The sequence below is a fragment of the Falco punctatus genome (assembly GCF_963210335.1).
Source record: "Falco punctatus genome assembly, chromosome: 4".
Classification (NCBI taxonomy): Eukaryota; Metazoa; Chordata; class Aves; order Falconiformes; family Falconidae; genus Falco; species Falco punctatus.
In genome coordinates, this window is record NC_137583.1 from 77,023,663 (window position 1) to 77,041,211 (window position 17,549).

At 42.2% G+C, this 17,549-nt stretch overlaps 1 protein-coding gene and 1 long non-coding RNA gene across 2 annotated transcripts in view; one reads left to right on the forward strand and one right to left on the reverse strand.

Annotated features, from left to right (window-relative positions):
* LOC308062324 (putative acyl-CoA dehydrogenase 6) overlaps positions 1 to 17,549 on the forward strand; it is a 92,060-nt gene that overhangs the window by 1,395 nt on the left and 73,116 nt on the right. The window contains exon 2 of the mRNA XM_080383645.1: positions 15,240 to 15,360. Coding sequence (XP_080239771.1) covers positions 15,240 to 15,360 — 121 coding nt within the window. The remainder of the gene's footprint in view (positions 1 to 15,239; positions 15,361 to 17,549) is intronic.
* Positions 1,926 to 15,233, reverse strand: LOC308062329. The gene is made up of 2 exons (XR_013927540.1): positions 9,945 to 15,233; positions 1,926 to 9,597 (listed from the first exon to the last, which is right to left on the reverse strand). It is a non-coding gene; the product is annotated as an uncharacterized lncRNA (long non-coding RNA).

The following is a 17,549-nucleotide window of genomic DNA, read 5'->3' on the forward strand; positions in this document are numbered from 1 at the left end:
GGTTCATCTTCCATGTTATAAGAAAAGAAGATTGAGGAATAAAAATAGAGATGCATGACCAGTCTGTTTCCTAAGAAATTGGTTTCGTTAGTCTAAATTCCTGGACCTTCTGCAAAGCAGAAATAAGCAGCCAAAGAATCAGTAGAAGAAGTTGGAAATGAATCCTCCCCTCTCACCTGGATTAATAGTGCAGGATTTTGTAGCTACTACCATAGTGTCACATTTGTGCTGATCTCATCTCATCTGCAGTGAGCCTTTGCTCTGTATGTCTGCAGAGTCATCTGCCTGGCAAACATGTTTCCTGGCATGCTGCGCCCTGTTGCCTATTCGGGCACTACAGCTGCATTAGTGAGAAATCAATGTCCTCCTGAAATACAGAGGTCAAGGCCAGTCCTTGTGAAGGCATTAATTCGGATCTGCAAGATTTTAAAGTCCTGCTTTGTCGTGGATAGGCTAAGGCACGTGTTGGTTTGTATCTCAGGTGTTTGCAGCTGTGTATTAAGGATGGAATGAAAAGGGAGGCGAGAGAAAGTGGCTGTGTTAGTGCCTGCTGATGCAGCGTTTGCTGCTCTGCTGGGTGATACAGTGCAGTTTTTTACAAATACAAATACTCCCCCTCAGCCTTGTTTTTATATCCCCCAACACCTGTTACAGTGCAGCTAACAGTATGCCAGGCCTTGCTGGGTTTAGTGCAGATAATTGCATCATGGGTTAAGAGGGAATGTGGTGCTACATCTACCACATAAATCTTTCTGATGAATACATTGTAGAAGAAATTACAGTAAGCAACATAAACTCAATTTTATCATTGTCCCATATTTTACAAAATAATTATATAACATTTATTTTAGATTTCATCTGATCATATATAGAGAAAAAAATAATCACCAGTTTATGTCAAATCCAGTCTGTGGTTCTCCTCGCTCCCCCCAAGCTTTTAGCAATCAATGTTTATTTTGGCTTAAGTTAAGCCTGTCCCCAAAGACTTTAGGATAAACTGAAAAGTGAAGTCTTTGGGAGAGAATGACCACTCAGGATCTGTAACGCATTTTAGGTGTACCTGTTATGAAATTTGGGACATGCTTTCACTGGCTAAACCCAGATGTAATGACGAGAGAAATCAGAGAAATGAGCAGTGCAATTCCATGAGTGAGAACTGTTATTTTTTTGTTTTCATTAATTTTATTTTTTAATCTATTAAATTAACATATTTTAAATGATCTGTAATTTTCCAATTGTTCTGAGCAGGATGAGGAAGAGACTCTTATAATTCCAGGGGGCTGTTTTTAGCAAGGTTATTGAAATAACCCTGTGAGTGGTTTCCTTTACAACTTTATAGGTCACCACCCTTCCTCTTGGAAATCGAAAACGTAACTTTTCCTTAACTTGTTGAACAATGCTTGCAGTGCACTAGTATCATACAGCTTGCTGTGTAATTAAATTATATTATAACTGGCTTGAAGGAAAAAGATTTAACCTACTCTGTATGTGTGCATAATAGTATGAGCATATATATATATATATATATATAGGATATATACATGCTGTCCATTTTTCCTTTCCTCTGGCATTAGTAGTAAGAAGCTCTAGGAAACAAGTTCAAAAAGGATTGGCATGTATTTTGCTGAAGTTGCATGTAATATAAATGAGATTTCATTTTATAACCAGTGGTGACTTGGTCTGGTTACACAGTGTTCCACTTCTGTGGGATAAGCGGGATTTCTCCTGTGAGACTCTCCCAAAGGACACTGCTACTTTATTTGCCAGTCTTGGCTTGTATGTCATGAGTTTCTGTTTATTAATATGTATTTTTTTACAATAATTAAAGCCCCTTCATGTTAGAGAATGCAGGATCTGAATTAAATGCTGACATTCACTTTAACTTTCAGGTAAAATTACTGTATATTCTCTGTCAAAAGAATGTGGCTCTTTTTGGCCTTCTGCAAAATACTGAAGAGTGACCACTATTGCCACTGGAGCACCTTGGATGCAATTGATTTATATATCTTTGTAATAAATCACAAAACCCAGTAACAGAACAGCAAAGTAGTAGGTCGCAGTTGTTACAAATAAATCACTTAAAAGATAGTTTCTCACTAAACTGGGAGGGAGAAAAGACGCAGCTGAATCTGCAAAATACATGACTTGCATCTGTAAGTTAAAAACCTTATTCATCCTGCACCTGAGGAAGAAGTTTCAGAAAGGAGACAGGTAAAAATTGTGACCCTAGTAAGGCTTACAGATTTTGCACTGAGTGCCCTTTTAAAGGAAGCGAAATGTATTCCCAGATTCTGGGGTATTGGCAATAGCCTTTGTCATCTTGTGCCTGACAGAAACACCGTATAAACATTCAGGGGCTAGTTCTCTTGTTGGTATAGATAAACACAGCAATATCCTTTACTACTGCCAGGAATTTTTGGTGGTAAATTACCAGAGAGGAAATTGTCATAATTGGTTGCTGTTGTTATTGGAAGGAGCAGGTGGGATATACCACTGTAATAAGAGGGGCCACCCAATACATTCACTACTGCCCTACTAAGAGTTGCTTTTCAATCAATTTAGAGGAATAAGAGAGAAAAACATGAGCTTTAGCACAGTCAAGGAAGCTCTGTAAAAAGCTTTTTCTCATAATCAGAAAAAAGGTCACTTAATGTACAAATGCTTCATTGTCTAGCAAAAAATGCAGTAAAGGCAATTTTTTAAGCGGTGCTCTTACTTGTTGTCAGAGTAGTGTCTACATCTGAGATTGCATTTACAGTGTCCAAACACTGGATTTTTTTCCTATCCCATATTCATGTTAGAACAAATTTCCAGGACATCTAGTTAGACTTGTCTATACGCATCTTTTAGTAGGACTGGGCCTAAGGGATATTTCTGTGGCTTGGATCCGGCTATTATATTGCTTTATCATTGTCGTACCTGATAGGATTAGGCAATACAGTTAAGCACTTCTGACAACTAAAATTGTGTCTTAATAAGCAGTTTATGAGTAAGCAAATGTCCAGGGTTTATATATGTTTTGCCATGACTGCTCGGAAAATGTAACTTTGCTTAGAACTTTTTAGGTCAAGTTTGATGTGCAGTTAGATCTCCCCACGCTGCCCCAGCCAGGCATCGAGGTGCTCTGAAAGCTTGCCTGTATTTCATTGAGTCTTGCTCTGGACTTTGAGATTCAGGGAGATTTTTTCTGCCTCTTTGGGCTCAGAAGGAGAGTGAAAGCTTACATCCAGGTGCAGTCTTTGAAGATGAAATTTGGCAGATGAATGCTGATACATTACATGAGGAGACTTCCAGGATAGTTGGTGTGCTTCCTAAAATTATTTGTTGTTATGCATCCAGGTTTGTGTATCTAGACAGCAATTATTTTATTTTAAACATCTTTTAAGAGCCAATGTTCCCTGGTGATTAGCCCTGGCAGCAGCACCTGAGCTGTATGTTCCCTCAGATAGGTTTCAATGCCTAGTTTTTAACTTCTCATTAAAAAATTGGAGCATTAGTTTCTCTGTAGGAGTAAGTCAGGATGAGCTTAAAAATTTGAACTATTTCTAGAAATTCCATTACATCTGCAATCTGCCATTTTATACATGGCAGCCTTCAAAACGTGCCGTGTAAACCTGAGATTGGGCAAACTGGTACAGGCAGTGTATGGCGTTGCTGAAAGTCCAACAAGTGTCTGAAATGGTGAGGTGCAGAGATCCTAAGGAGAAGGGAGTAGTGGGGAAGCCAAATTGTTGCACCTCAGACTGCTCTTTCGTGGTGGATGTTCTGCTCCCTGCCCGTGCCGCATGCCAGGCCACTGGAGGAGAAGGTGCTCCGTGAAAGCTAAAGGACAGGAAGGCTGGAGTATGGAGAATGCTCTGATGCACTCTTGACCATGCCAGCCGATGTCTGGTCTCTGGCACTGCTGCACAACCAGCAGGGTTTTGTCTGTCATCAGGAGCCGCCTTTCCCTGTCAGCATCACCCACACCTGCTGTGGGCAGGAGGCTGGGCTGGAGGAAGCACTGCAGTGTTTGAGAGCGGAGATGCTCCTCAGGCAGGTTTGGGAGGATTTCTCGAGAGCAGGTGCTCTCAGATCTGTTGTCACAAGTATTGCTGTTAGAAGAATGCAGTGGGATAAGCACGATGGTGTGTGTTGTGATTGCATTTTCAGAGGCAGAGAAGGAAATTACAAGCTCCTCTCTTATTCTTGAGAAGAAACCAAACTTTCCTGGGGAAGCAGATAAAATCCTAGAGAGAAATCACCTCATTTGGAGAGAAATGCGGAACATTTTATTTCAGCTTAGCTTTCTCCCAGCCACAAAAAAAACCCAAACAAACAAAAGAAAGCACCAAAAAAAACCCCCACCCCCCAAAAAAAAGGAAAGTAGAAGGAACTAGAGCATGCTGAAGCAGTGCATTAAGTAGATACTTTGTAAGCTTCTTGTGGTTCAGATGACCCTACAAATCTTTGGCTGATGATTCAGTATTATGAATTAGCAGACCTTCAATGGGGTCAGCTGTTTTAATCAGTGAGGATACCCCAAACTTATTAGGTACTTGGCTGATATGATGATGAGCATAGGTTAAGTGCCAGAATATATATAAACAGGCATAAGTTGCCGGTCTGTGGTGGGTCTTCGTCTATGGTTTGGCATGTGTAGAGGTGTTCTTTGAATAACTCTAAATAATGTTTTTTCCTCTTTTGGTGACATGAGATGAAGAAAAGGTGAGGGCAGCAATAAAGTTAGGATCAGTTTCTAGGACTGAGTATTTTTCTTTTTAGCTAATGGATTCAGTCATGGTGCGGGTTTCTTGGATGTGGTCAGTAAACCATGTCTTATGTCCAGGACTACTCTTCTGGGTACAGGTGTGACAGCACAGATACGCCTATCTGAATATGGCCTACTGATGGACTTGGAAGCCCTAGGTGTATGACAGGAGATCCTGGTTGCCACTTCGGTCCTGGTTGGTGAAAAAGCATCAATGGACATTGGAAGCTCTGCTAATGGAGATAGACATCTTGCGAAAGGAAATCCATCTGTCCAGTTGAACAAACACTATAGCCCAGCCAGCACTTGATACAACATTGCTCAACAAAGCAAATCTCTCCAGCTGTTGCCCAATTTTCAGGTTGTGTTTCTGCCTAGGTACTACATTAAGTCCTGAGCAATGTGATGGGGAACAGTGTGTGGGAGGCAAAGATGGATAAACTCCAGGGGCACATGCCTTTGAAGTTGGATCCCACTGTGTAATTCCATCTCTAGCATCAGCAGAGAGGTGGCTGGGAATGGTGTGGGCCACACTGAGATAACTTGTTTTGTTCCTGCAGGGATGTAACCCAGAGTCAAAAGCAGGATCCAAACCTCAATATCCCAGCCTGTGGTGGGCATCACGCTATACCTCAGCTCAGCAGCTCTGTGTTGGAAAGTTCGAGTTGCAAGGGAAAAAGAAAATGCTTCACTCAGTTCTGTGTTGCCTTCAGAACTGGATACAAGTAGCCAGAGCTCCCAGACATCTTAAAGGCTTGTCTGAGATCAGCGTCTGGATTGACATAGTGTACATTTTTGCTCTTGTAGGACTACCCTCATTTGAATGTCCCCAGATCCTAGGAGCAGCCATACCCTCAGCGCTCACTTGTTCTCACTAATTTTGGGTTCCCTGTATGCCAGGCCAGAAAAAAAAAAGAAAAAAAAAAAAAAAAGTCTTTGCCTATTATATGGTGAAAGTGTGGGGTTTGTGCTCATTCTGGGTTCTTCTGGGGCAAGCCCTCCAGCTGAAAGTCAAGTTGATTGGGACAGTCCCATGTGGGAGTTTTTAGATATGTTGTGATTTGTGTGTGTGGGAAGATTAGTGATAAGATTAAAATTGTGAAATCATATGTTCTGGGAGTTAGGACAGGGCACCTGGAGAGGTTGCTTTGTTAGCAAATGCAAAGAATCACTCTGGTTATGGACAGACTTTGTGGTTGCTGTGGATGATTCTGAACCCAATCAACTGACGGCTGGTTGGAGGTGGAAAACGGGATTTCTTTGACCTAATTTTTCCCCACAATGACACCATGTGCACATGGGGTTCTTGTCTAAGAAGAACACGGGGCCCCACATGGCTTAAAACCCATGGTGTTGAGTAGCAAGTGAGAAATGCTCTTTCAGTGGCATATTGCTTTGCCCATTGCGGTGTGGTTGAATGGAAGATGCAGTAGATACTACAGACAGAGAGACAGCTCAAGTAAAATACAATCTACATGTGCTCAAAGGAGAGACAGGGAGAAATTCCATGGAACTGAACACAGAATTGATTGCCTGATCTCAGGAGACTTTGCAAATACATTCCCATCCCTCTCCACTGGAGAACAGATTTCAGTATGGTACTTGCATTTTGTGGAGTCTGGAGTGGGAAGCAATTTTGGGATCCTCCCTTTTTTGCCATAATATGTGAAAGGGCAGTTGAAGGCATTGTGGTTGGGAGTGTACAGGGACTGCCAAGACATTCAGGTCTGTACAGGAGGCATTTGCCTGTGCAGCTGTCCTGGGAAGAAGGAAATAGGGAGGGAGGAGGGGTTGGCTAGGGTCATGTAGGTCCCTCACCAGCTGGAGCTGGTCTTCCAGCATCTCATTCCTCAGGAAAAGGTTAAGCTAGGCTCAGCTCCCAGGTCCTGGACTGGACTTTTTATTTTCTTAGTATGGCGATGATGTGTGCCCTCTGCTCCAGCACTGGAGCTCCCAGATGTGCCAGCAGCTGCACAGGATGGAGGGGAAGTGCATGCTTCTGGACTTCCTGCTGGACTTGTAGGTTTTTCAGGTTTTGGTAAGTTTTGGCAAAAACTTTTTGGTTGATTCATGGTTTGGGGTTCTTTTTGTCTCCTGAAGTAAAAATGGTAGCCAGATGTATGGGACCAAAAGATCTGCAGTATTGAAATTTCTGAACCGGTAATCAGCTTTGCTTATGTATTAGGTATGTTGCAAGGAACTGTGTTGCAGTGAAAGGGAAGAAACATGATGGTTGGAACAGAAACCTGTCTAGTTACTGCCAAATGAATAGAGCAGGCAGGCAAAGCTGCAGAGCAGTCATAAAGCACATGCTTTTTTTTTTTTTTATAATTTTGTAAAAATAGATGGGGACAGGTGTATTTTATTATATAATGAGATGCTGCCAACTCTTCTGTTATTGGGTTTTTCACTCCGATGACTTTTTTTTTCCCCTTTGAGAAAGGGAAAATTTCATTTAGTGACAGTTTGTTCCTGTATTTGCTGGTCACTGCAGTCTTTGGTACCTAGTGCTGCAGCAGATTGCATGATTCCTTTGTTGTCTGTGGCACAGCTTAATTGAAGGTACAAAAAAGGAATTGTGGTGCTCTAATTAACCAATTTTAAATACATGTCTTCCCATTTCAGCCATATACTTTCCAGCACTTGGGGCATTTTTCTTTTTTTTATCTTACATGAGCCTACTGAATAATGGTTTAAACCCACTGGAAGCTCAGCTCTAGCCACAGCTATGTGCAATGGCAGTGGAGAAACCCAGACGTGAGCCAGGCCTGTTCACCCTCACTTTGCAGCAATAAGTAGAAGTATAACAAAATACCCAGGGCGCTAACGATGATATGTTATCTACCCCTTTGAACTGGCTTTATAGTGCTAAGCTGGAATGACTTTTTTTCCTTAATTCTTAATGTCTCAAGCTTATGTATGACCAACTGGGAAAGGGTAAAAGGGAAAGCTAAACAACCTGGAAACTGTGTGTATTTACATCTAAATGCACACACATGCACAGAGTAGATTCAGGTGGGGTTATATGTAACATACCTGACATGGTTGATGTGTCTTTCTCTATTCTGTCAAGTGCTTAGTACATTTACAAGTAAAATCAAAGATCAGCAATGCTGTCCATGGAAAAAGAGGGTGGTGAGCATGCTCAGCCAGGTACTTCAGTGTGGTCCTAATCTTTTCTCTGTGTAATCCCACCAAAGTAAAGGGACTGGCAATGTGTTTAAATAGGGTAGGTGGGACTATTATTTTGTTTTTTAACTGCACTTAAATTGAACTTTTTCAGATCAACCCTGTATCATTGTGGAAAATGTTTTCTTGGCTTATTCCCGGCAACAGTCTGATGACAGCCCAGGATACAGAAGTTTCATGTCAGCATTAATGTCCAGTCTCAAATCCTGTACTCAAATAAGGCAAATTCTCCAGTGACAACTCGTGTAGATAGTCATTTGCCCAGGTGTCGCATCATACATTGGCTGGGTAGTCAGGTGTGAATACAAAATAAAAGGCACAGATTGTATCCAAATGCTGAATCTTCTACCTTGTGGGTAAGAGGGAAGGACTTGCCTTCTTCATGCAGAGGGGAGAAGTGTTTTGGCAGCATCTAGGACATCTTCTACCCTGACAGGACTCCTTGCATAGTGGTGAGTCATATTTTTTACATAGATGTCCTAGATGAGTCCTAACCAATAAAAGCATGTATGTTTTTGTAAGAGGAGGAGTGCGGGCTATCCCCCTTGCTTCAATTAGTATTAAAAAAAAACCCAAAACCAACTCAAAAAACTCCCTAGAGAATATCTCCACCTTCACCCTGTGGTGATGATGCATCCTGAAAGAGGAAGCGGCAGGCTGCAGCTTTGCTCCCTAGATGGCTTCAGACCTCAGGCAAGCTGGTAACTTTGGATTTTGGTTGCCAGAAGAAAGCTCACTGAATAACTTTGTGCAAGCAGGCAAGGTTAGCACTGCAGGGAATGTTTTCTGCTGCTGTGTGGTGAAATCATCTTTGTGTGATGGGGTTATTTTTAACCCATTGAGATCTTCTAAGTCACATATTGCCTTTGCTTCTGCACATGATGTCATTGGAGACAGAATGATTGCCTCTTCCCTTGGGGTAGTGCCCGCCACCACCAGGCCAGGTGGTCTGGAAACGTGGGCAGCTCCTTGCTTCTGCCAGGGTCCCCTAGCATGTGTCATGGGAACTGGAAGCACAGGAGCAGCTACCATCCTGGTGACATTGTAAGGACCTCATGAGTGCAAGATGGACAACAGGACCCTGCTTTGCCCACCATATGCTGGTAGATGCTCTTATTGGTGAGGTGCCATGGCAGAAGCGTCAGTCTCTCCACAGCCTTTCTGGTAGGTAGCAGCTATGAGGAGTCGGCCTCCTTTTGTGCGTCTGGATTTGCCTCGGTTGTGTCCTGAATGCATTTCCACATCCCAGTCTCCTTCCCTGCATCCTTTCTCTACCTAGGAGAAAGTATTCCTGGGAAGAGTATTCCTGGGAAAGGATTGGCCACCAAACTTTGGTTAGGGCTTTGGAGGAGTTGTGAGGGAGTCAAGGAGAGTCATGGCCTCCAAGCCCAGGAGCAAGAAGAAACAAGGAATATAAGCTAGAAAACTCATTCTGGTGTGCTAGGGATGCGTGCCTCTGAGGAAATGGAGACCAATGTGTGGGGAATGAACAGCTGCTCTTTGGATGTATAAGGCTCCCCTGAGGAACAGCTGAGAGGACCTGCACCAGCCGTGGTGTGGTGGCTAGCAGGGAGCTCACTGGTGGGATCCTTGTTGCCTTGCACCCCTTGGGGTGGGTTTTGGCAGCCAGGTTTGGTAGCACCCACGGGTGGTACCACCTGTGGTATTTGTGTGATGTAATAAACTATGCCTAATCTCATGTTGTTAGCTTGATAGGTTGAAACACAAAAATCAGACCTCCTTTTCTTCTCCGCTATTTTTGTTCTCTTTGGAGTGCTAACCAAAGCACAAGTAGTACGTACTGTTTTCACTGCCAAGGACTGCTATAGTATGTATCCATAATACTTCTAGCCTTTCCTTTTTTCAGCTCTGCTAACTCTGTTCCTACTTGAATACATAGTGATGTTGAAATTTCAAAACAAGGCAGGTATCTGAATCAAATCATCTTCTGTACAGGTTTAGTTAGCCAAGTCCTTGAAGCACCGTTGAAGCACAAGGTAAGCACAGGTAAACTACCTGTTGTGGTTTAACCCTGGCCAGCAACTAAGCTCCACAGAGCTGCTTACTCACTCCCCTCTGGTGGGATGGGGGAGAGAGTTGGAAGAGTAAAAGTGAGAAAACTTGTGGATTGAGATAGAGACAGTTTAATAAGTAAAGCAAAAGCTGCACAAGCAAAGCAAAGCAAGGAATTAATTCTCCACTTCCCATGGGCAGGCAGGGGTTCAGCCATCCCCAGGAAAGCCGGGCTCCGTCACGTGTAGTGGTGACCTGGGGAGACAGACACCATCACTCCAAACATCCCGCCCTTCCTTCTTCTTCCCCCAGCTTCACATGCCGAGCAGACGCCATACGGTATGGGATATCCCTTTGCTCAGCTGGGGTCACCTGTCCTGGCCGTGTCCCCCCCCAGCCCACCCGCTGGTGGGGTGGGGTGAGGAGCAGAGAAGCCCCCGGCTCTGTGTGAGCGCTGCTCAGCAGGGACCGAAACATCCCTGAATAACCAACTCTGTTTCCAGCACAAATCCAAAACATAGCCTCATACAAGCCAATTCTGAGAAAAAGGGCTCTGTCCCAGCCAGAACCAGCACCCCACCTCAGCTCTGCCTCACATCTTGCTGAAGCGCTACCTTGTCCTTGGCACCAGCACCCCTACAGTGCCGGTTGTCTTGCAGTGCAGGCATTGCTGCTGGTGGTTGTGAATAAAGCTACAAGGAGAAATGTTTTGCGGACTGTTAATTATTTTGTTTAGTTGTTGCTGGTATCAAAGGCAAAGAGCTCTCTGGTGTGTTACCTCCTTCCTGTCAAGTTGGTGTTACGTTAATGTCTAGATATGACCACTGAAGAACTGTCATTAGTGGTTTGTTGCTTATTTGGGTTTTTTTGTTACATTAAATAACCCATTAATTATGTCATCTTTGCTTATTATATTAATAGTGCTAAGTTCAATTACTGTAACTTCATCTAAAGCACAAAAAATGCTCATCATAACATATGGTACAGTTACATGGTACCACTAAATCGATTTAATCTTATTAACACAATATACCTTTTTCTTAGACATTTTTCTTTGCTTTTCTACTGAGTCTAATCTCATCTTAGGTATAACTCACAGGAGGCTTTAGTAAAAGTTTCTGTAATTTCTATAAGAATTCAGTTTATTGTTTTTTTTTCAAGATTTCTCATCTTGCTAATTGTATGTTAAAATATACTGCCATTGTACAGTATTATAAGGGATTGATGTAACGGGTATTGTGTGTAGAAGTGGGCTGGCCTTCAATTTGCGATATGAATCACTTCATAGGAGGTAAACTTACTAGTGAATAATGGAAAAAAATCTTTAATTGCTCTAAGGTACATCTGTACACACTCTCAGTACCCAGAATAATTCAATCACAGTTTCTACTGTTGTAGAAATAATATATTTATTTTAGAATATAGTGATAATTAAATGGCAATTGCTAATGTTTCTGGGTAGGTGCTGGTACAGTATCAGCAGAAAATGCTGAGCATCATGTGAAGGAAAATCCCTACATGTGCTTTTTTGTTTCTTTTCTCATTTACAGTGGAAAATAATCAGAATGTGCAACTGTCTGGCAATGTTTGGGGGAGATATTTTCTTCACTCTGTTATAGAGAGAAATTAGAATAATCCATAACAAAAAAAAAATCTGAATTTCTGCCTCTGCCCCCTCCCCAACCCTGCCACTGCATGTCCCCATTGCTGGGCAGGAAGATACAGGTGTTGTTTTCACAAAAATTTGTCAAGACAGTTTTAAATGAAAACACTTTTATTTTTCTTACTGTCATTCAACACAAAGTGAATTTGTTGGCTTGGTCAATTTCCGGATGGGCAAATAGCCACTGTGTTTTTTTGAAACAATTCACAGCTGCTATCAGCCCTGAAGCCATGTTTTCAGAAGCTTCCTGGAGAGCAGCCCGAGCTCTTGTTGGGATACGTGCTAAACCAAGGCTGCCTCCAGAGCCGAGCCCTTTAGGTTTGCATCTTCATCGTTCAGATGAAGCAGCCTGAGAAAAACACTGATCCCATACATGAGACTTACTGTGCCCTCGCTGTCAGGAAAGTAAGAGTTTCTGTTGTGGTTTACTGGTGCTTTATCAGCAGGTGGGAAAGATATATGGCTCCTAAATCAACTTTGCATCCCAAATGCCATTGTGATTTGGCCAGCTAGATCAGGTGGAAAGATTTCCTTTGTGGCTGGGAATCTCTGTCAGATAACACCCGGAGCATGCAGTGTTAAAATATTTCTACTGAGGGGAGTTTTAGGTCTTGTTACAGTCAGTGTTCTAGTGATGCAAGTCCAAATGCTATCACCCATGATTTCCACATTTTCCATGATAAAGCATATAAAAATAAGCAGACCAGCTGCTCACGTGCTGTGGAAAGCTGGTTTCTGTATATTTGCCAAACACTGCCCGTATACCTTATGATTTAGGTTAAGGTGCCTGCAGCTCTTAGTGTTTGCTTCTAAAGGCTGTGTGCATTCAAAATACATATGAATATACTTCAAGTTAATTCATCAAGATTTAAAGTAATTCAAGTGTGAAATATTTCTCTGGAGGCACAGATGTGAGCAAGTCGCCAAAGCCAAGGAAAAGGGCAAATCAAATGCTTAGGTACACAGCATTATTTCACCTGCATTGAAATAAACCTGTTATTAGCAATGTTTTAAGCAAATGTTGTGTAACTGCTTGTGTTCCTTCAGTCATTGCTGGCTTGACCTTTCAAAATACATCTCTCTGTTTCAGTTTACTTTTATATGAAGGGATAGTAATATCCAATAATCAGTACCAAAGCATCAGCCAGGTGACCGGTACTGCAGTTCTCTGCTAATGTGGCTTATATTTGTATGTGGCAGTACAAGGGGAGCTGTTCCCCCAACTGCCCTTATGAGTGTGAGTAGCATGTGTGATTTATATGAACTATTTGTGTCTAAAGTGTAAAAGCGTTTGATAGGACTTATTTAATTTCTTTGCAAAAATACTGTTTAAAGTGGATGGTTCAATGGCTAAGAAAAAATCTGTGGATATCAGTATCTGGGCTGTGACAGTAATTCTTCTTGAACTTAGAGACATGCACCATTAGTGGTCTGAACAGTGAGGTTGTCTTTGGCTTTTTTTGTTGCGTCATGCAAGGGAGATCTTGTTCTACTCAACATGGCAAACTTCACCTGGGAATAATTAAACCTCAGCTCTGTTAAACAATTTGAGTTTTACTCAAAGGCACAGGAGCAAGCAGGTGATAATCTGCAGAAATGATGTAAAATAACTTCTGTCATGCCTTAGTCATTCTTCTGACTTAGTTTGACTTCAAAGGTAGCTTTGTATGTGGGCTGTGAAACACTTGGCCTAGTACCAACCATAACAAGCACAAAACTCTGTTAGTACATTCACTTCATACTTTTGCCAGAATCCATTAAAACACTGAGATAACTTTCTGTATGTGCTTCATAACCTGCTTATGGCACTTCACTGGATGTTATCCATTAACATTGCCAGGTATTATTACAAAAAATCAAAAGGCGTTTCACCATTTGTAGCTCAACATTGAGGGTCAGCGTCCTAGAATCTGAGCGTCTAGGCTGTGGCAGTATTGAAGTTACATGTGGGCTCTCCTAGATAGTGTCCTGGTGAGTATTTTGTTGCTATTGATCAGGAGGCCTAGGTTATTCAGCATAAGAGATGAAGAGAGATGATAATTAATGAATGAGTTGAACATTCAGTACGTACATTTCTTAGAATTTGGTGAGAAAAGTGAAAAAGTGATTTTTCTGTTACCAACAGTGAAGTATCCTTATTTCTGTGGCTGACTGGGAAGCAGAAAGCAGCCATATATGGGCTGAAATTCTCCGAAGAATGTGCAATAAATAGATAGTTCAGAAGAAGGCTCTGCAGGGTCTCACGAGCACAGCAGTTTGGGAGGGAGAGGGGTTTATTTCCAGCTCAAGGAATAGTTAGCGCTACAGGACTTGTTTATTTACTGTGGAGAAAAGACGAAGAGGCACAAGTTCTAAAATAATAAATTCTGTCTTTGTGAAACAGTGTAGCGGTAAAATTGCGGTCACTGATTAAAGGGCGTTACCTTTCTGTTGGGAATTGCTGTTTGTTTTGGTAAGGTTTGGTTTGGGGGAAGGACAGTGACTTTTTGTTTCACATGTGGACCCCCTTGTGCCTGCTGACCTGGGTGCGGGGTGCAGTCGGCAGAATGGCAGACGCAGCCTGTGCCAGCCCCTGCTTTGCTCGGGGAGGTGGGCAGAGGTGGGTGCTGTGCAACTGACTCCTTTTGAGAGCTACTGACACCACATCTGCCTTGTGACAGGTTGGCAGGAGCAAGTGTGAGGTGACAGAAGCACAAACGCCCCGTGCACCCCATGGCATAGGGCTGTTTGGCATGGAGCTAACTCTGGTCAGGAGTTACTGCTGGGATTAGAGGTCAGCTGCAAAGCTGCAGGTCACCCATTTTGCTGCTTTCCCATAGCCATGGAAATCTGGGACTCTGTGGGGCAAGATGTCCAACCCTTGTGCTCTGAAACCTAAAAGTGTTACTGAATGTTGTGGCTGTATTCCAGATGTGTTTTGCTTGCAACAGCTGGAAGGGCAGACAGCAGCCTGGACAGAGCAAGGGCAGTAGCCAGGCAGCTGAGGACGCTGACTTTTGGAAAATGTGCAGCAATAGCCCAGTTGACAGTCGCCCAGGGACTAGGCTTGGAAATACTATAAAACCTGTAAGAAGACCAGATTTGCCATATCCTAGGGAGGTCTAAATGCAGACTGGACACAAGTGCCCTGAACAGCACTGACATCCTTGCGAGCCCTTCAGGGAAAGGCAGAGGAAATGCGGTCTCTCCTGCTTGCCTGTCTTGCGTACTATGTGGTCATCGTGAACAGATCATCAACCTTCTTTGTCAAGATCCCTCTGAGAATAATCCAGGTTTCCCTTCCTATCACTTCCTAGAAACTTTGCAAAAGGTAACAAGTGGTGAGGGGAAACTGCTGTTTTCATAGGTCCTGGAGAGGCTTAAACCGGCTCTGATGAATTCCTGTTGTAGTAGTTGTAATTGCTAAAAGAATTACTTGTATTTGCCTTGTTGCATCTGCTGTAATAGTTGTGGGTGGGTGGAGAATAAGGACATTCAACAGGAAGTAAGAAAATTAATGTGCTTTCAAAAATTTCCCTGTATTTTTTTTCTTTTTAAATTAAAGTTTTTAGGCAGAAGTAGTAAAATATGCTTCTGTATGAATGTCTGTGTTAATAACTTCTAAAATTTATTTTTCAAATCTAGATCATCGATAAGGAAATTAATCCCTTTGTGGACAAGTGGGAAGAAGAAGGTCAGTTCCCAGCACATAAAGTATTTAAAACCCTGGGACAGGCTGGATTCCTTGGTGTGGACAAGCCAACAGGTAGGAGAGTGTATAACTCCTCAGTCTTGATGTTGATGGTGATGAACTCGTTACATTATCTCAAATCACTTTTGTCCCAGGTGGGGCATGGTTTGGAATTCATTGTGAAGTTTACTTACATTCCTCAGTCACAGGTGTGCTAGTTACCAATTGTGCAAATAGAGAAACAGTGTCATGGAGTGTTCAAGTTGATATTCTCCTAATTATAAATGTGAAATATGGAGTAATCTAAATCTTCATTAAAGAAACCACAATTTGAAGGTATTGGAAGTGTTGTAAGATTTGGCCTATGATACTTCCTTAACCTGTAACCTCTGCATCATCATAATGTATTCTGTCTTGCCATTCGGAGGATGAGGTTTGTTGGGATTTTAGGCCATTATATCCTAGACTGTCTTTGAAATGCACTATTCCAGCCCAAAGAAGCATGTAAGAACAAGAAGCTGATGATACACACAGCAGACATATGTATATGATACATACAGAGCAAGTTTCATGTATACATATATAGATATATTGGTGAGGAAAAAAGTCAAGAATTCCAGAGGAGTAGGAGGTATTTCTGCTCTGCAGCTAAAATACATATTCCCCTATTGTTTTTGTTTGTATGTGATGTAATGTATACTTGTTTTCTTTTAAAATGCTACTGTTATGTGTTCCTTTCAGAATTCTCTGGTTTCTTTTGCCCCCATTTTATTATTCATGGTTAAAAAACCTCAAACAAAGCAAGTTTGCATTGGCAAACCTTTAGCAATTGTAGCAATTAGAGAAGCCTGAAGTAACAATGTTTGGGTGGTTAACTGCAAGTAATCCTCTACATGGAGCAGCTCACACAACCCCTAGCTACGCCACACCGCACACTTATATTGCTAAGAGACAGGGTTTGAACTGTGGAACAACTTATGGTTTTTTACCACTTTCAGAGGAAATTTTTCCTCTTGAAATGAACTTTCATATTCTTATACATTCCATCATGGAAGTTTTTTTCTGTAGCTGTTCAGCTGTTGGAGCTCGCAGAACTGTTTAGCTGTGATTGTCTGACAAATCCAATTAGGTCTGAGCTGGCATTTCTGTACAAAAATGCTGTCAGTTTGAGATTATACTTAAGATCTATTTAAAGGACAAATAGGATTACTGGGGGAGGGAGAAAACCACCTCTGCTTTCAGTTATTATTGTTTGATAGGCAGATTTGAAATGTGTCTCCGTGGGGTCTCCTTCACACTGCTAATATTCATGTTGGTTGTAATAATGGTGTGTTGCATTGCTGCCAGATTGTAGCCCCGTCTTGTTATACTCATCTCAGGACATGCAGAGGCCACGGCTGGGGTAAGGAACCTCAGGGCTGAGCATGCTGCACATAAAATGTTGTGGAGGTGGGAACTTTGTATAATGCTCACAGGATAGCCAGGACAAGAACTAACTGGAGTGAAATCTAGTGAAAAAGGGACTTGTGGAGGCAAAGGTGGGTGCAGGAGATTGCATGCACTGACTATGCTTGTCATACTCATGATTAAGAATATTTTAGCTTTGGCTTTGACACTTGTATATAGCTGTTAATCTAATTTGTTGGGCCTCTGCAGCTGCATTTTATAAAAGCTGTAAGAAACTGGATAAAATTCTCAGCAGGACATGGTCCATCTTCGTTCATCTTCTGGAGCAAGGTATTGCTGGTTACAGGAAACGCACCAGCTCCCTGGAAGATGCTGCCTTCGCAGCATTCATTTGTGCAGCAGAATGTTAGCAGATCCAGCTTTGCTCTGTAATCATATAATACCATCAGGTATACCCTGAAAGTCCTGAAACTTTCTTGTGATGGTAAGTGAAACCATCAGGTGTGTAGCAGTGCAGTCTCAACAGCAGGACTTCGGCAAAGCCTGAAGTTGTGTATCTTTTACACTTCTACATAGTGCTTTTGCTTGCTTTATGATTAGTGTGTACTGGTAGTAGAATTAAAAATAAAATTAAGAGATATACCTTTTATACCCTGCTCAGCCACTTCTATGATTTAACTCCTGTGTGCAGAGGAAGAGAGGTCTTGAGAGATCTGAGGAAGCCACGAGCAGTTGGGCGGGCATTTTGGAGGGATGCTGGGCAGGTCTGGAAAAGAGAGGTTAAACTGTTTTGAGGAGAGCAATTGTGGCACAGAACCGTGTGAGTAACAACCTGTCCTACTTTCTCTTTCCAGCAC